The sequence below is a fragment of the Pogona vitticeps genome, chromosome 1 (assembly GCF_051106095.1).
Source record: "Pogona vitticeps strain Pit_001003342236 chromosome 1, PviZW2.1, whole genome shotgun sequence".
Classification (NCBI taxonomy): domain Eukaryota; kingdom Metazoa; phylum Chordata; class Lepidosauria; order Squamata; family Agamidae; genus Pogona; species Pogona vitticeps.
In genome coordinates, this window is record NC_135783.1 from 339,650,976 (window position 1) to 339,669,362 (window position 18,387).

At 39.6% G+C, this 18,387-nt stretch overlaps 1 protein-coding gene across 4 annotated transcripts in view; it reads left to right on the forward strand.

Moving 5' to 3' along the window:
* Positions 1-1,904: 1,904 nt before the first annotated feature.
* WDR20 (WD repeat domain 20) overlaps positions 1,905-18,387 on the forward strand; it is a 60,843-nt gene continuing 44,360 nt past the window's right edge. For 2 of the 4 annotated variants that reach the window (XM_020793622.3, XM_078383794.1), the window contains exon 1: positions 1,913-2,269. In XM_020793622.3, coding sequence (XP_020649281.2) covers positions 2,006-2,269 — 264 coding nt within the window. In that variant the 5' untranslated portion in view covers positions 1,913-2,005. Of the gene's footprint in view, positions 2,270-18,387 lie in introns of all 4 variants that reach the window. The other 2 variants (XM_072986686.2, XM_072986685.2) reach the window with 2 other exon arrangements.

The window sequence follows — 18,387 nt, forward strand, 5'->3', positions numbered from 1 at the left end:
AGGACAGTGGTAGCGAACCTTTTTGGGCTTGCGTGCCCAAACTGGGGGAAAACAAAACAGTGGGCGGTGTGCCATGGCAGCGGAACTAGAAGTGGCAGCAGAAGGGGGAATCCCGACACGGAGGTGCCTCGAGACCCCACTCTGGATCTGTTGCCAGCATCAGCTGTTCCAGATCCACCTGCTGAAGCGCCAGCACCATGGCTGCAGCCACCTTATCAGGTCTGGCTGTGTGTGTGTGTGGGGGGGAGTAGCGATCTGGCAACTTATGGCTCACAGGCCGGCAGAAAGGGCTCCGCGTGCCAACTGTGGCACATGTGCCATAGGTTTGCCATCGCTGGTCTAGGAGATGATAGGTTCTGTGTTCCACACCTTGAGGTGGTGTGCATTGCTTTGGAGAGTGGGAAAGGAGAGAGAGAGAGAAAAAGGCTTGCTAATAATGTATTTTCCAAAGTATTTTTTAAAAGTTGGTTCTTTTGAGGTAATTGCCACGTTGTGGTAGTCGATATATTCAATACATCCCCAATGACTGGCAGTGTATGAACATAGTATCACTATTAAGTCCAGTTACATAAATTAGATTATAAAATGTAGTGCCCTGGAAGCCACATGTAGTACATTCGAAAAACAACTTCAGACCTTTGCACCCTTTTTCAGAAGTCATAAGTCAGCAATCATGATAAGAAAAAAATTGTTATACTACCTGTTGCAAGACACTGCAATTTAAACTACCATAACAAGTAGACAGAGATATTCCAAGGAGAAACATCTTCCAGGTTTGGGACACTAAACAATAGAACATCTGGACTGAGATGAACAAACACCCCTTTCTTGTGGGAAAAAAAACAAGAGTGAAGGAAGTACTACCATGTACAGCATCCCAAGTTCTTCAGAGGTGTTAAATAAGTGAAATAGCCCTGTATTTAAAGTAACTATGAGAGAGTGACAGAACAGTAAATAGCTGGGATATCTTGTCCGTCTTGACTTTTATCACCCCCTTCTTATGTCACCCCACCTCATCAAGGAAGCAGTTTCTTCTTGTGTCTTCTGCAGTGGAAGGTTGGCTTTAAGGGTGCTTCCATGTGTAGACAGCTTGTTAGTGGAGCGGGGGTTGCCCCTTAAATTTGACGATGAGTTATTCTGACCTTAATTCAGGCCTTCAGCTGGAATCAGCTCTAGAAAATTCAATTCTCAAGTGCAGGCTTTATCTTGATTTTATTTTTTGGAATAATAAACATTATTTTCTCCCTTTACCTTACCACACGCATCCCGGGTGACTATTTCTATTCCATAACTTACTAGCTTAGTGAATGAGATGTTGGCTCCATATAAAGGACACATCAGGCATAGGTTTGCCACATCTGAGCAGGGCTGTTATTGATAGGGCATTTTGGAAGTCACCCATTTATAGGGCTGCCATAAGAGATGATTTGACAACCTATAACAAGATGAAACTAGCCTCCTACACTCTGCTAACAAATTATAAACACCTGCAAAAGGAAGGGCAGAGTAAAATGCAATAAGCAAATACAAGTTTTTGTTCATCATTTATTTTTTAGGTTTACTTCCAAATTTTCTACCCCACAACATAACTCTAGCTGGCTAAGAATTAAAACATAAAAAGGTCAACTGAACTATAATCAAGACTAAAATGCCACTTTAAAGAACATGCCTAGATTAATGTTATTCTTCCTAGCCTTTCTACTGGCATGGTCCAACCCATATACAGTATGTAAGTCTACCATCGAGGAAGTTGTTCCTCCTTCTGCGCATACTCATTGCTCTCAGTTCTCGTCTACCTGACGCTTCGCTCCTCCTCCAATATCCCCATACCAGGGAAAGTTGACGCACGCGCAACGCAGCAGTAAACAGGGGATGGGCTTGGCTCCGCCCATTTTACAGCGTGAACGCTCCGTGGGCTTCCCTTCGCTTTCCAGCCGGAGCCGCGATTTCCCTCTTCTGGTGCGCTTGCGCGCCGGGCTTACATCCGGGCACTGGGGCAGGATGAATGCTCCTTTTCAAGATGGCGGCGGAGGGAGGAGGGAAGGAGATGAACGAGATTAAGACCCAGTTTACCACCCGCGAGGGGTTGTACAAGCTGCTGAGCCACTCGGAATACAGCCGACCCAACCGGGTGCCCTTCAATTCGCAGGGCTCCAACCCCGTCCGCGTCTCCTTCGTCAACGTCAACGACCAGAGCGGCAACGGCGACCGGCTCTGCTTCAATGTGGGCCGGGAGCTTTACTTCTACATTTACAAGGGGGTCCGCAAGGTAAAGCGCCGGGGAGGGTCCAGCGCCGCTTGCCGAGGTTTGCTGGACGTCCTGAGGAAATGGGGCGGGGGAGGGCAGCTGGAGGCTGAGCTGTGGGGATGAGGGGCACTTGGCCCTTCGGTGCTCACCCTTGGCAAGTGGGCTGGCTGACCGGTGTGGCAGCTTCGGTGACAACAGCCAGCTGTCAACAAGGCGTTTCCTTACCTTTTATAGGGACCCGTTATAGGGTGGCCCTTTTTTTGGCTTTGGTTCTTACTGGGGGAAGCTAACTTGCGTTTATTCTTGCATTTGGTTTTGTGGAGGGTGGGGATGTTTGTCTCAGTGGCGCAGGTGACTTAGGAGGCTTGTGATTAGGAGAATTCGCTTTTTAAGAGAAAAGTAAATAGGGCTTGTTGTTCTCTTGACTAGAGGAGTTTTGTTACAGTCAAGCCCTCTTGGGGAACACGTCTCTGGACGTTGGTGGGGACTGAAAATGAAATGTCACAGAAGTTACTTTGTTGTTTAGTCCCTTGAAGGAGAGGATGGAGTCCAGATTTCACTGTGGTTCACCTTTTTTTTTTAACGAAAGCAAACCATTCTGTTTGTAATTGTTTTCACCATGCGGGGTTCCAGGAGTGTTTCAATGGAAAGCTTTCCCCCTTAAACAGAAAATCCTATTGTCTGACTTGTACTATACCATTTTAGTTATTAATGTATGGGAGGAATGGAACTTGAATGTGGTAATTAGTGATGACTCTGTGATGAAGAAGGTACACACTTAAATGTATTTACAGTGCAAATACTCTTTGAGGTTGATGCATTTATCCAGTTTCCATTTTAACTGGAAATTGTGGATATCTTGGTGTTGTAAGTGACAAATTTCAGCAGTGTGACATTTGAAGTAATGAGAAAAGAAAGCAGAGCATTGTATTTTCTGTTTTAATGTAATTGTGGATGTTTATGTGAGATAGTATAAGATAAACAGCTATCTCAGCCTTTCTTTTGGTGATGAATATGTAGTCACTGTTTAACCTACTTGCTAATGTAGTTTGGGATGTCTGTACTTCCATGTATGCGTGCAATGTCTGCATCAGATGATAATCTGAATATATTTTAGAGCAATAAATCAATGTTCTGTTAAATTCCATTGAAATGTCTGTTTCTTACTCCATAGTAATGTTAAATTACAAGTGAATTATGTGTAAGTGGTGAGAATTTAAATCTGCCTTATTCTGTGACATAGCTCAAAATCCTACACAAATGCTTTTGTGCCCTATATTTATGTTGTTCATTGACTTCCAAAGAAGAATTTATTATTGCATCCTCTGTGTTCATAAATAAGTTGTGTGCTAACTAATGTGGGGAAATAAGGCTTAGTGCATTCATAGTTTGTAGTTTGATCAAAAGTATTGTGAGATCTGAGTGATCCGAACTTGAAATCTTCTGTGACTTTTCAGAGAAAGCTACTGTGCCCCATAGTTTAAGGTCTGTATGTACTAAAATGCTTGTTTTTATTTGTATAACTGTGTGATTTAGCTTGTAGAATCATAAAATTGGAAAGTTGTAAGGGATCCAGAAGGTTTTCTAGTCCAATTCTAATCTGAATATATTATTTATTCAGATGTGTTTTAATTGGAATATTGACAGCCAAATGTTAGTTACAGAATCAGATATTCTACATACTGTAGGCCTGTTTGCATGTTACTAAAATCTAGATTGGAACAGCTGTAGAAAACAGTAGGAGTGAAACAGCATAAAAGTAGGATGCAGAACATCAAGTATTATCTTACACCCAGTGGTCAACAATGCAATCATTCTATTTTTTTCATTTCTTGTAGCAGATTAGAATTTGCTTTCATGGAAAAAGCATTTTAAACTAAAAAACTTACAGAAAGCTCTGCTGAGAAACATACAGTACCTTTCAGATATGGTTGTTTAAGATTTTGAAAGGCACTGCTATAGTACAACAGTCTTCAATATGCTGTGGCTGGACATAACCATAAAAGTGTGTTAAAACACTGTTAGGTGATAGTCCTCAGCTTTATAAACAGAAATCTGGCTGTTGATATTCTGTGAATAATATATCGTGTGAATGGCCAGGAGAAGTTGTCCTTTTTTAAAAAACGTACTTGCAAGCCTATAGTACTTGATGCAACAATTGAACTGTGCGTTTAAAATAGTCCTCATTCTCCTGTATACTAGATGAGTAGAACTACAGTTCCCAGCCCCCTCCAAGTATGGCCAATGCTGATGTTATCTACAGATGCTAGGAGCTATAATCAGAACCATCTGGGGGTATCAGGTTGGGGAAGACTGGTTTAGAATATTAGTGAATTTTATCCTCTTGATACAGTATTTTGTTTTTAGATTGATCTGTAGAGGACTTGTTCAGAAATCTTGTTGAAAAAAAAGTGTTTGAGCAGGTTGCTTTTTTGATTGTTGAACAATTTTTCAGATACATCTATGAGGTTATGTTTTTCCAAAAGGAAAATAGTTGGGAAAAGAAGCAGACTTATAACATTAGTGATATTTAATAGAACTTCAACATTCACCCTTAAACTTTTATTTATTTTCATGTTTGTTTCTTTAAACTGGCTCCTGTGAAAGTTTGTTTTGTTTCTTTTGAAACACTGCTGTTGTCTTTAGTTTTTACCCAGTTTCAGGGAAATGCCTGCGAAAAGAGTTTGTAAATTAGTAATCCAAAGCAGTCTTACTAGATAGTAGTTAATCGTGGGACTTCTGAATAAACAGTACACTGTATAGGAGTATACAATATATTACTGAAACTATTCCTGAATTTTTTTTTTTGCCATGAATGTTTGAGGTTAAGTTGAATGTATCTGAAATCACATTGATTGCATAGCATTTCTCTATACAAGGGGTAAGTAATGTTTATGTAGCTGGGGCAGCATAGCGGAGACATTTTTCAGATTGGCTGATTGGTCAGCCTCTGCATTTCCCAGGGAGCATGGTCAAATTGAAAAAGGCATGACCAAAATGTGCTAGTTAGCATGGCTAATTTCATTATACTGTATTTTAAGTCTTATCGTGGCCTAAATTAGCTAACATGTGTTAAAAGTAGAAAACCACGTGCCAATATATTTGTTAATTTGCTGCTATTGAAGATTAAAAGATTTTAGTACTTCAATTTAATTTACTAATATGGTTTAATAAGATAAAAATAATTAGCAAGGAATTTTTAAATTAACTAGAGAAGATTTAACCATGTTTATTTCCAATATATTAAATTGTAATTAATTCATTCATTAAAGTTATTTATGTTATTTGTACATTAAATAGTAGGACGCATTGAATATACTCCCATCAATTTTTTTCATAATATGGCATAACAGTTCAGCGACTATCGCAATTGGTTGATAGTACTCTATAAGAAATGAAGAGGAACAACAGAAACAGTGCCAGTAGGCCGTGGGTGAATGATTCTTGGAGGACTGTGAACCATAGAGACATGGAGGATATAGGACAGAGTACTTTAAAGCAAATCTCACTATCACATATGAGGAAGACAGCTACCTGGAAGAAAAAAAACTGTGCAGAGGTCACTCATTAGATTTTTGTAATACGAATGAAACTAGTGGAATGATTTGCATCTGAGCACACAAATGAGTAAACAAGTCATCATTCTATATAGCAGATCACAGTGGGCTTCATAGTTGGCCACTGAATTTTGGCATGGAGCCTTACCATTGATTTCAGTAATGGATAATGCCACTGATTTTACACTGTAAGAATATTTAACTTATTTTTGTCTTGGGGTTACTGAAGGAACCACAAAAACAGGTTTGGCAGGCTGTATACAGCCTCTGCTATAACTTAAGTGGTGTTCTTTCTTTGGAATTTGTAAAACTAATTTCTCACATCTCTTTACATTACAGTCACCTTGCTCTTACCATCAGTGTATTAAGAAATAGTTCTAATATATGTGCACAGTGCTTTGTAGAAGAAGAAAAGAAATTTCAGTCCAAGGAGTTGAAAATACACTTACAACAGTACAGTTTTTGTCTTTTCTACTTTTTACAGCAGATCACATTTATCAAAATCTATGGTGACTTTCTATAAAAAAGGGAAAATGCAACTGGGAACTTGCAGGCCTTTGATCACACACACAAAATCATTTTGTGGGTTATTCATATTGTTAATTCATAATCTCCTGAGGGTAAGAACTTTATTTTTTAAAGTCTCATGCACATTGATGATGCTGGTACTGGAATTTTAGTTTCCAAAGTAGCCCACTATAAGGCATACAGAATAGTGTGGTGAGTGTAATGATGAGTGGAAAATACAGTACAGGTACTGTCTAAATCATCTTCCAGGGCATGGTATTTTTGTGATTTTTTTTTCAAGTTCTAGCCTTCCATATCACTTGTTCAGATCAGAATAGGCTAAAAAGTTAGCCTTTTGAAATCATAAGTGTATTACATTTGAAGGAAGCAATATTATATACAGGCTCGTTAAATTCCCATGGTTCAGTAGCTCTCAGTAGATTTCTTCTCTGTATTTTAAGTGCTGGCATCTGTTGCTGAGAACTAAAGATTTCGTGCTTCTGTAGTTCAACATTGAAAAATATGGTAGTAGTTTGGTTGTTTTTTGTTTGTCATTTGACTCACAGGATTAAGATATGATTCTCTTTAAAATGCCACCAAATATGTGTGTTAGTTCCTGTATCTGGAAGCTTTTGTAGTGAACAGCATTTACACATTGAATGTGTCCTGTTTTGTAGGCCATGGAACTGAAGGTGCAAAACTGTACCAACTTACTTTGAAGTAAGCCCTGTTAAATTCATTTTGGCTTATTTTTAAGGATTATAAGGGTCGCTGTGGCTGGATTTGCTATACTTTCAAGCATGTATTTGTGTAATAGTTTTATCACAAGGGTAGCTTTTTCCCATTTAATATATATAATAGGAATGATGGTATTCTAAAACAGATTTTTATGTGTCCATTTGTCTTAACTTCAATTAATGTGAAGAAAATAATTCCTCTTTGCAAGTATGTATTGACATCAGATATAAGGAGGGAATACATTTCTTTGGTGAAGTGTAGAGTGTTTTTAGAGGCCTGTAATTGGCAGCCAAAGGAAACGAAACTCAGAAGATTCAGGAATCAGAATCCTTCTGTAAGGTTTATGCTTGAGGAGTCCATTATAATGCATTCAGAAAACCTGTTGATAGAGACTGTTAAAACTTGTGACTTATCCAGAGAAGTTACTGCACAATTTGTTGTGGAAGTATTTGGAAATTTAACTTGCACAGAGGTGGAACTGAATATTCTTTAAGCCAACCTTCTCCCCTTTTTTAGATTTCAAAGTGATTATGTATGTCACAAATAGAGAAGCTACCTGTTTTTCAAGACCTGCAAACATAGTATTAATTTTGCTTCATGTGTCTGTGTCCTAAATTTATTAACATATTCTAAATCAGTTGTATCAGGCAAAAGCAAAAGCAAAATAAAAGTTAAAGAAGACTACAGTAAAGTGTTGTGTAACCTTAAAAATTAACTGCTCCATTTTAATGTGAGTTTTCATGAACAAGTGCTGTGCACTTCCTCAGACCCATCCTTAGATATTTCCTCAGACTTGTCCATGAAAGCTCAGATTGAAATATAGCAGTTAATTTTTAAGATGCCACAATATGTTTGTCTTCTCTATTATTGTTTTGTTTTTATCTGATATGCTAGCACAGACTGACACAGCTACCTCTTCTAAATCAGTCATGTACACCTCATGAAGCCAATTGCAATAGTCAGTGGTTCCTTTCTATTACTATTATTAAGGAAGGATGGCTTATAGTAGGAATGGGTTCATTTGATAACTTGATTTTTCTGGTCTGCTTTATTTCACTTGAATTCCCTGTTTTAAATTGACAGAATGCAAGGGTATACTCAGGGTCAGTGACAAAACAAGGCATAATTAATCTGGTTTTAATAATACTGAGGACGCAGTCTTCTGTGAATTCTTTTCTGGATCATACCAAGTCTAAATGGTTCATTGGTGTTTGCAGGAATTCCAGCAGCTGGTTGGTGGGCCACCAGACATTGTTGAGCTATTCATCAATGAACCATGGTCTCATCTTCTTATACCCCCTCAATAATTGTATAAACTTTTAGAGGACAAATGTTACTTTTTAAAATAGGCATTGAAAATACAAAGTTTTCCAGAATGACATTTATGACAGATTATAGTATTGAGTGGTAAACATAGTATGGTAAGGTTAACCTTCATAATTTAGTCATATGAACTTTCTGACGTATGCTGAGATATGACAATGGATATTTAACTTCTAAATATTTGAACATCTGTGTTCAGGACAACAGGTTTTACTTCAAGTATATCATCTACCATTTGAAAGTAGATACGTTCTAGGAATCCTATACAGTAGTATCTCAGACTGACATAGAAGTGATTTAAGAGCTATATGCAGGCTTTATGGCTTATGGAATTCTGTGGCATTCATAACTTCTGCTGGAGTCATGTCTTCTTACCCCATGTAAAGCAAATTTTCCTCTAGGAAAGTTGATTTATGGTCCTGTTTCTGTGTCAAAGAGTGGATCAAATACATAGCTTCTAGCCTGGTTGTCTTGGAAATCAAAATGATATTGACACTATAGAGCCACCAGATTAGCCAAGTAGTTAATAGGCCAATTCTATAGACTCAGCCCTTGAATCATACACCCTCCTGTTTTTGAGAGCCAATGTGGTCGTGGTGTGATAAAGTAAGACTCAGCAGACCCGTGTTCAAATCTTTGTTCAGCTGTAGAAAACTCACAGATTCTGTAGTGTATCACAGCATGGTCTATGGCATGCCTACTAGTGATTTCTGTGTCAACACAAATTTTAAAAAGTGGAAGAATCTCCTTGACTCTAGAAAAAAAAGCATCCTAAACATAAACACTTTGTGTTCACAAAAAAACAGAGTACACAATTTTTTCCCTCCGAGCTTCCTTTCCTTCAATTCTTGTCTGTCAAAATGGCCTGGGAAGTTTTTTTTAACCCAGTAGCATTGCAAGGGCTGCTATCAACAGCCCATCAGAATGTCCAGGAGATTGGGAGTGGGAATTTAGAAGCTGCAAAGTACCCTGTGGCTGAAACCCAGTGGGAGTGTTTTACTGGTGGTTCCACTCATTCCTTGTGGTGTGCCTGGTGAGCTCCTGGTGCTACATCTTGTTGCCTGGCTTAGCTGCCATCTGCCTGGCTGCATCTCACTCTGGGATTCTTTTGTTTTTCTTTGGGATTAATTAGACAACCATCTGTCAGATATACTTTGATTTGGATTTCTGCATTGAGCAGGGGACTGGACGCGATGGCCTTATAGGCTCCTTCCGTCTCCACCATTCTATGAATCTGTGATAATTTTTGGACACCCACCTGATTTGTTTAGGAATTTTTCAGCTCTTTGGTACTTTCCTTTCTTGGATTACTTTTGCTGCTGTGCTGGACACAAAGAAGAAAAGGCAAGAAATGAGGAGAAGAAATGCATATTCGCGAAGGCTTTCACGGCCGGGATCTAATGGTTGTTGTGTTTTTTTCGGGCTCTTTGGCCATGTTCTGAAGGTTGTTCTTCCTAATGTTTCGCCAGTCTCTGTGGCCAGCATCTTCAGAGAAATACCTCCATATTCTAGTCATTTTTGTTGTCCAGGAGCTTTGCTTGTGTTTTTGGCCTTCATTAGCTTCCATGGTTTGGGGAACTGGGATTCTCTTTGCTTTATATCACTGTTTCTTTCTCTCTGTGTGTGTTTATGTTTTTCCTGGTTATTTAACTGATTTTTTAAAAAATGTTCTTTGGTCAGTTTACTGTGTATATTTAGATGTTTGCTGGGGAACTGTTTAATTTGGTTGTTGCTGTTGTTGGTTGTACTGCCAAGCACCTCCTTTTTTTGGAGTAGTTTTTCTGAGTTTTTTTGGGCTTTTGTGTAGCCTGCATAATTAACTTGGAAACCACCCAGAGAGTGCTCTAAACACTATAGGGTGATATATAAGCAGCACACTTTGCTTTGCCTTTGGACTAATACCAGGTAGAATCTGAATTGGGAGGGGGGACTAAAGAACCCCAAAGAGCTTGTCTTTTTGTGTTTAATGAGAAGACCAGTATGTGAAAGACACGGAAATGAAAGAGGCACCTCCCAAAAATAACTGGCAACAAAACAAAAATGAAAGCTTTCACTGTGTACATTCCTCATCCACTCAGCATAATATTCTAGCATGTTACATAGGGCTGACCTGCAAGTAGAGGTTATAGGGAGGATACAGTTATTATGATGGCTGCTGCTACATTTTTGGGCGCAGTTAAAGTACTGGTTGTGACCTATAAACCTATGTATATAGTGGGCCCAGGTTCTATATGTGAGTTTCCCCAGCTTTTCAGATTTTTAAGAGATGGCTTTCTTTTGGTCCTGCTTCTATTAGAGGTATACCTGCTGGAAAAGTGAGAGATGGCTTTTTGGTGGCTGATCTCAGGTTGTGTAAAACCTCTCAAGTGAGTTTAGCAGGGTCTTGTTTTCCTCTTGGGGATGTGCTGCTGCTGCGGGGTAAACCGCTGAAGCCTCTGTGCTGCAAGGTCAAAAGACCTGCAGCTGTAAGATTGAATCCACGCAACGGAGTGAGCCCCCGTCGCTTGTCCCAGCTCCTGCCAACCTAGTGGTACAAAAGCATGCCGAATGCAAAAATGCAAGTAGATAAATAGGTACCACCTCGGTGGGAAGGTAAGCGGTGCTCTGTATTTAGCTACGCTGGCCACGTGACCACAGAGGATTGTCTGCAGACAAACGCTAGCTCTGTGGGTTGGAAACGGAGATGAGCACCGCTGACTAGAGTTGGACACAACTGGACAAAATTGTCAAGGGAAACCTTTACTGATTTCCTCTTAGCTGAAGGGGCAAGCAGGCTTGTCTTTTTAAAAATCAGGCAAGATTTCTAATGGGCTGGTTGCTGAGGACGGGCTTGTTAAATGTTGAATGCTGCATTGTTCCTATAGATGTGTGTTCAAATTGTACTTTAAATTGTTCTTAACTGTGCTCTTAATTTAATTTTGTTTTACCCTTTTGATCTTGTTTTTTCCTTTAATTGTATTTTTTATTCAGTGTCAGTATAAATCACTTTGATTCCCAATTTAAGAAGAAAGGCAAAATATAATTCAGAACTGATAAATTATATGTATATGAAAGATTCCTAAATCAATTATAAAATTTTGCCACATACATTGTTATGACTGGGATTAACAGCATTAGTTCATTGTCATTGTTCATGTATTATTGTGAATCATTGTAGTGGGTTGTTTGTGGAGTTGCCTTTGAAGGTAATCTGGAAATACCAATTGGTTTTAGATGGGGTTGGCAAAGTATGGCCCATGGTCTATGTACACCTCTCTGGGGTGTTTGCTTGCATCACAACGCCTCTCAGTTTTAAAAAAATCTACATCTAGAGATTTCCAGGAATCTCAGTTTTCACCTTAGGAACTGAGAAATTCCCCCATGACTCAGTCAAATTCTTGTAAGTGCCTGTCTGGGCAATTACTATTTGGTTTGGCTTCCAGCCATTTTTGGGCCTATCTTGACCCACTCTTGGCTTAGAATATTGCTGTGAGTTTGGAAAACCTATTAACCCTAGATTGTTTTAATTGGCTACCATTTTTTTCAAGGCAGAATTTTAGTTTTCACTTTTCAGAATACATAATCCCAGCTATTCAGGGCTTCAAAGGGGTATTTTCCCCATGATATGATGACAGATCATTGAGATCTGCTTCCAGCGCCCTTCTCTGGGTACCCTATCTTTTTTTACCCAAGTTTGAACATTCAATTAAAAGACAAATAATGGCTTTGGCCTAAACTCTGCACTTGCTGTTTTGGATCAGAAGTCAGGAGACAATAATATTTTGTTATATGACTCTAATTGGTGGCTGGTGCTATAGTTATTGAAACACTCTAGTCATTTAGATTTAAGAGTCCTGTTGGATCATAGTAAAGGTAAAGGTTCCCCTTGACAATTTGTCCAGTCATGTCTGACTCTAGTGGGTGGTGCTCATCTCCGTTTCCAACCCATCTCTATGGTAACGTGGCCAGCGCGACTAGACACGGAATGCAGTTACCTTCCCACTGAGGTGGTACCTATTTATCTACTCACATTTTGCAGGCTTTCGAATCGCTAGGTTGGTGGGAGCTAGGACAAGTGACGGGGACTCACTACGTCGCATGGATTCGATCTTACGACTGCAGGTCTTCTGACCTTGCAGCACAGAGACTTCTGCGGTTTAACCCACAGCGCCACCACATGGTATCATACCACATGCAAATATAGTTCAGTATTAGGTTTTCATAGTAGCCAACTAGCTGCATATGAGAAGCACAACATGAAGACATCATCATCATCCTGCTAGTTCTCACCAACTACAGTGGTGCCTCGCTTAACGAGTGCACCGTATAGCGATGTTTCCGTATAGCGATCCCTTTTTCGGGATCGCTATACGGAAACATACCCGATCTTCGCAATGGGGAAAACCCGCATTGCGAAGATCGGGTATTGCGGCGGCCATTTTGGAGCCGCCGAACAGCTGATCGGCGGTTCCAAAATGGCCGCCGGAAGCCCGGAAATGGCTGCCGGCAGCTGTTTTCGCGCCCTGCCCTCGCTTAGCGAGGGCGCGAAAATGGCTGCCGGCAAGGGGAATCCTCGCTGAACGGGTAAGTAAACAAGGTATTGGAACGCATTAAACTAAGTTTAATGCGTTTCAATACGTTTCCCCTACCCGTTTAGCGATGATTCCGTATAGCGAGGGTTAATCCGGAACGGATTAACCTCGCTATACGGGGCACCACTGTATCTCTGAAAGGCATACTGCTTCTGAAAGTAAGAGGCAATATTTTCATGTATCTTATAACATGTTCTCACCCCATATTCTTCATTTCTTCTGCTTTGTGTAATTCTATGTTCTATCATCTGCATCTTTACTTGCCATTTTAAAAATCTTTAGGCAGTCTCTTTCTTTGTAAGATTTTTTTTGATGTTAAGGATGACTCTGTTGGACTTTTTTAGCGATCTTCTGTAGGCAGGTCAATCAAATTGAATTTCACTGTGATCACCTGCTTTCCAACCAGTTGATCTCAATTTGTTGGAAGGGCGAGAGCAGAAGGTGGAATCTGTTGCCTGTGCCAAATAGGCCAATGACTTCTGCATACCCTGGAAATTTATATGAAAATAAAAAGTACTTGGGCAAATTTCTTTTTTGAAGAGGACAGTCATTGTTTTTTTAAACATGCTGAAGTACCACTAGAAAAATAAAGCCCTTCATATTGATTGCTAATCTGTTCCTATCTATGGTACAAACATTGCATAAATGGTGTTTATGAAAGTTCAAAGTGATACTGTGATGATATCTACATCTGGGGCTTGTATAAACAATCAAGAATGTAATACAAATTAAATGTGCAAACATTCAAGGCTGCAGAGACACCAGGAAATCAACATCTTCAAACTGTAGCTCTCATCTGAAGCTTGACGTCTTTTTAACATTGAAACATTGAGGTTTTTTAATGAATTATTTTAATTGGATCTGCAATAGACAGTTCTCATGGCAGTTAAATTTGCAGCTCCTTCCACAAACTCTTTAAAATGGAGCTTTGAGACTGAGGATTTTGTTGTGTTATATAGATAGGTAAGTGTTTTTGGTCTTTGGCTGTGGACCCAGAAGTTAGGAGTTCGATCCCCCACTGGGCCTCCTTGATATGAGCGGGACTCAGTGATCCACAGGGTCCCTTCCAGCTCTGCAGTTCTAAGATAATGAAATGTCCTGTTTTCATACATACAAGTGCTAAAACATCCAACCTAGGCAAAATATGGTTGTTAACAACCAGGCACTTCTCTAAACTGTAATAATTCTGAGTAATCATTACACCTAGTACCATAATTGTGGAGCAAGTATAAACTTATGGAGTTGTTCCCCTGCTTTGTTTGCTGTGATAGTTATCGATTTTTCTGTAATCAGTAAAACCAAATTTATGGATAGTTGCCCTGGTTTTATTAGTTAAGGCCTAAATGTTAGTTTGGGGTATGCCCTGTAAAGAAGCATCCTTCATCCTACTTTCCTGGTTTTGTTCAAAAGCACAATTTGCCATAAACATCTGAATTGGGCACACTGTGCTTATGATTAAGCAGGAATTGCTTCCAAACATTGCTTCCAGATTTTTGAAGGAAGTGCACAAGTAGTAATAGCCATATTTTGTCTACATTCTACAGGTTATTTAAAGGGTCATATTACCCTATATGAGCCTTCTTGGCATTTAAGATCTTCTGGGGAGGCCCTTCTCTTGGTTCCACTACGTTCCCAAGCTCACTTGGTGAAGACATGAGAGAGGGCCTTCACAGTGGCTGCTCCCAGGCTTTGGCATGCACTGCCCTAAGAAACCAGTTTGATCCCCTCCCTTTTGTCCTTCCATCATCAAGCAAAGACCTCTTCCTCTTCAGACAGGCCTTTAAGCAGTAAGTTATCTCAGGAATGCTGGTGTTAAACTTATAGGTGATAAATGTTTTTAAATTGTTTTTTACTTGATTGTTTTAATCTTAATGTATGTTGAATGATTTTTAAAATGTGATATTTATATAGTCTTTCTTATTTTGCCTGTTGTAAGCCGCCTTGGGTCTCGTATGGCGAGAAAGGCAGCATATAAATAATGTAGATAAAGTATTAGCTTTGTTTTTGGCAAAGCAACAATGGGGGGAGGGAGTCTGTGAATAACTCGTAATTGCCAAACTGCAGCTTGGTCCTGACGATGTTAATGTCTGAAAAGGGCCAGTAAAATACCAGATCACGCTAAAATATTGCTTGGTTTGTCATGAAAGCAAAATCCACTCTGTCCTCATCGAGGTTCCTTCTAAGGCGCACAGAACTCCACCTCCCTCTGCGCAGCTTTCTTCTTCCCCCATGCAGCAATCATTTTCAGCCCCTTTGGTTCTGGAACCCCATGCGTGGGGGGATGGAGTCATGTGCACACGCAGAGGCCTGCCCAGCAGGGCTGAAGATTAGAGGGTAGGTTGGCCTCATTTTTTGTTATGGCTTCTGTCTTCTGCTAGAATTGATTTACAGTGCAACACCCTTATTTCCTCTTCAAAGATGAAATGCTGTGTGGGGCTGCGGCAGTGCGGCAGAATTGCTGAGTGGTATTCGTGTGTTCATATTAATGGTAACCACTTCTTTCGGGCACAAGTATTGCTGAGTGCATAATTGTGAGACATACTGCTGGGGAACTAGAGGAAAGGCTATGCTTCCTTGTAGTCACCTCAAAGAAACCACAAAGACGGATGTGGGTGGATAGGTGTGTACTTATTCCCAGTCTTTTTGGGACAGGCTCCAAAAATTGGCACAGCCAGTCTGTTAATGATAGCTAGCAGTGCCAGAAGTTGCTTTAAGCTCTACATGCCAAGAGCATCTCTGAAGGGGCATGGCACTTGATAAAAGATGAGACCTGCTCTTCCTCTTTCTGTGTTTGTGGATAGAGGATGTGGAGTATTGAACTGAAGAAGCTACACATACTGCATATACACAGTGGAAGGACTGAAATTACAAGTTCCCCGACATATTCGCTTTTCTGTGGCAGGATTGCAGTGTAATAACCTGTTTGGAATGGTAGTATACAAATAGTGCCAGAGAAGAAAAAAGTATAAGGAAAATAAAGGATTAGGAAGTATGTATGACAACATTGTGCTTTGTCATTGGCAGACCTGTTGCCTTCTATGAATCTTATTTGCAAGTTTCCACACAAAACTACTGGGTGAAATCTAGAGGAACATACGTAGGAGTTGAATGACTAAATCCCCACTGATTCAATGGGTCTACTCTAGTTGCAATTTACTACTCAGCCAGATTGCAATTTAGGTAGTTATATATTGGTTGGGAGACTTTTTTTTAAATTGAGTAGGTATGCTCCAGTTTGGTTGTCTGTGGTCTTTATGTACAGTTGCATTGATTGCAGTGTGGGTTATTTGTCAATTGAAATGTCATTAACTACTAAGCAGCAGATTTGAGCATGAACAACAGATTGTTCCTATCCTTCCCCTTGCCTGGGGTTCCCAACACATTGCCTCAAATCTGCTTCAGTGGACCCCATTTTCTAGAGTAGACAGGGTGGTATGAGATTGAATAAAAACAGGCAATCTGGCAAATGCTATTTCATTAGATGTCATGACAAAACCAGGCCTAAGTGATCATGCTGTAGTTATGGTTTTTATATTTTGAGCTAATTATTTCAAAGAGGCAAATATCCCAAGATCATGTACACATCAGGAACACTACTTTCAAGAAATCAAAAATTGTCTTCTCTGTCTTATTTATCTCTACAAGCGTTCAGTGAATATCAACCATGGATGTGGGTATGAATTTAGGATGCTTCAACCCTATTTTCACTAAACTGATGTTGCACTGACTCTCTCTTGGGTTGATTTACACTCAGGCTGCAAAACAAAATAAGCCATGTCCTTGTATACAATCTGAAGGGAAAGATGGATAATACCTTTATTACATTGCTAAAGAATAATGAACCTAAGTGAGCTTTCAGCCTCATACAGATCTTCATCAGGCTGGGGGCCACAGAATTGTGGAGTTGTGGTATAGAAGGTTCCAAAAATCATGGCCACAACTGTATGCTATGTTCCATTTTTAAAGGAAGTACAGTGGTGCCCCTCATCACTAATTACCTCATTAGATGAGAAAATCGCTTAACGAGTATTTTGCGATCGCTATCTACAGCGATTTTGCTGGAACCGATTATCCTCGTCAACTGAGGCACCACTGTATCAAAATGGGGACTGTAGAATCAAGTCAAATAAATAAATAAATAAATAAATAAATAAATAAATAAATAAATAAATAAATAAATAAATAAATAAATAAAGTCAGAGGTGTTTGATTTTACTCTGGTGGCAATGATTGGAAAGTTGCTCCTAATCTTGTTAGGTAAAGAGATGCCAATTCTTCAGCATTTTCTCACCCCTGCTTCCCCAATAGCCCTATATTGAAACACAATTTTTGGCTGGGGATGGGGAACACAGAAATATTTTTGATATGGAAAACCTCATATCAGAGATGTTGGGATAAAGTTTATCCTACACATTAAATGAGCCATTTGCAGCCAAATTAACAGTATTAGTCACCCAGTTGTTGGAGGAAGATGCCCTCTTCATAGTAGTAATTCATAGTAGATAAAACTTACACAGATACACATTTAAAACAATTAAAAATCCAATAAAAACAAAAAAACATAAGCATATAAGCTGAAAGTAGTAAGAATCTGGAGAGTCAGTGAATGATTTGGTTAAAAAAATCTTCAGCTGCTAAACTGGAACATAAAGGAGCAACTAATATGCACACATAGCTCAGTTGAGTTTCATAAATGTTCTTGCACGCCACTGCCTACCTTACCTCAGAACGTGATGGGATACAAACTCAACTAATACAGTAACAAAGATTAATATAGAAGGAGATAAGATCAGGGAAGATGAATGACATTGTCAATATTTTTCCTCCAGCAGGATTTCTGTGGTGTTCACGGCTCTGAAAGATGCATGAAAAACTGCAAAGTAGCAAGTAATGGTTTGTTACATTGCTCCATCCTTGTGATGGTGTGGTATCATCTGTTACGTAACTGTTAAGCAGTTTGTGAAGCTATGAGAATTGGGCTGTCTAACCCCCAACCCTGCAAAGTATTGTGCTCTTCTGCTGGCCTTGCTGTAGGCCTGTTTTGTGGCCATGGAGACACTGAGAGTGCTGCCTCTTGCACTTCTTTGAAGACAGGAAAACTCTTAGGGACAATAATGAATAATTGCATCGGCAATTTCTGAGAGTTTCAACGTGATTCTCTAATGACCACTTGTTGGGCATGGACAAAGAGGGAACAAATGGCTGTGCAGTTAAATGAAATATGTGCTATCTACAGAGGGTTAGGATTAGCTTCGAGCCTATTCTGCTGGTACATACAGTATACTCTTCTGTCAGCTGATCTCAGAGGTCTTCCAAGTGAGTAATAGGCTGGCCAAATTGCTTTCCTGGCTAAGATACTGTATTTAAACAGAAGAATGTTTAAAAGGGGTGGAGAAAAGTTAAAATGAACACAGCCACAATGCCATCTAAAAGTTCAAAATCC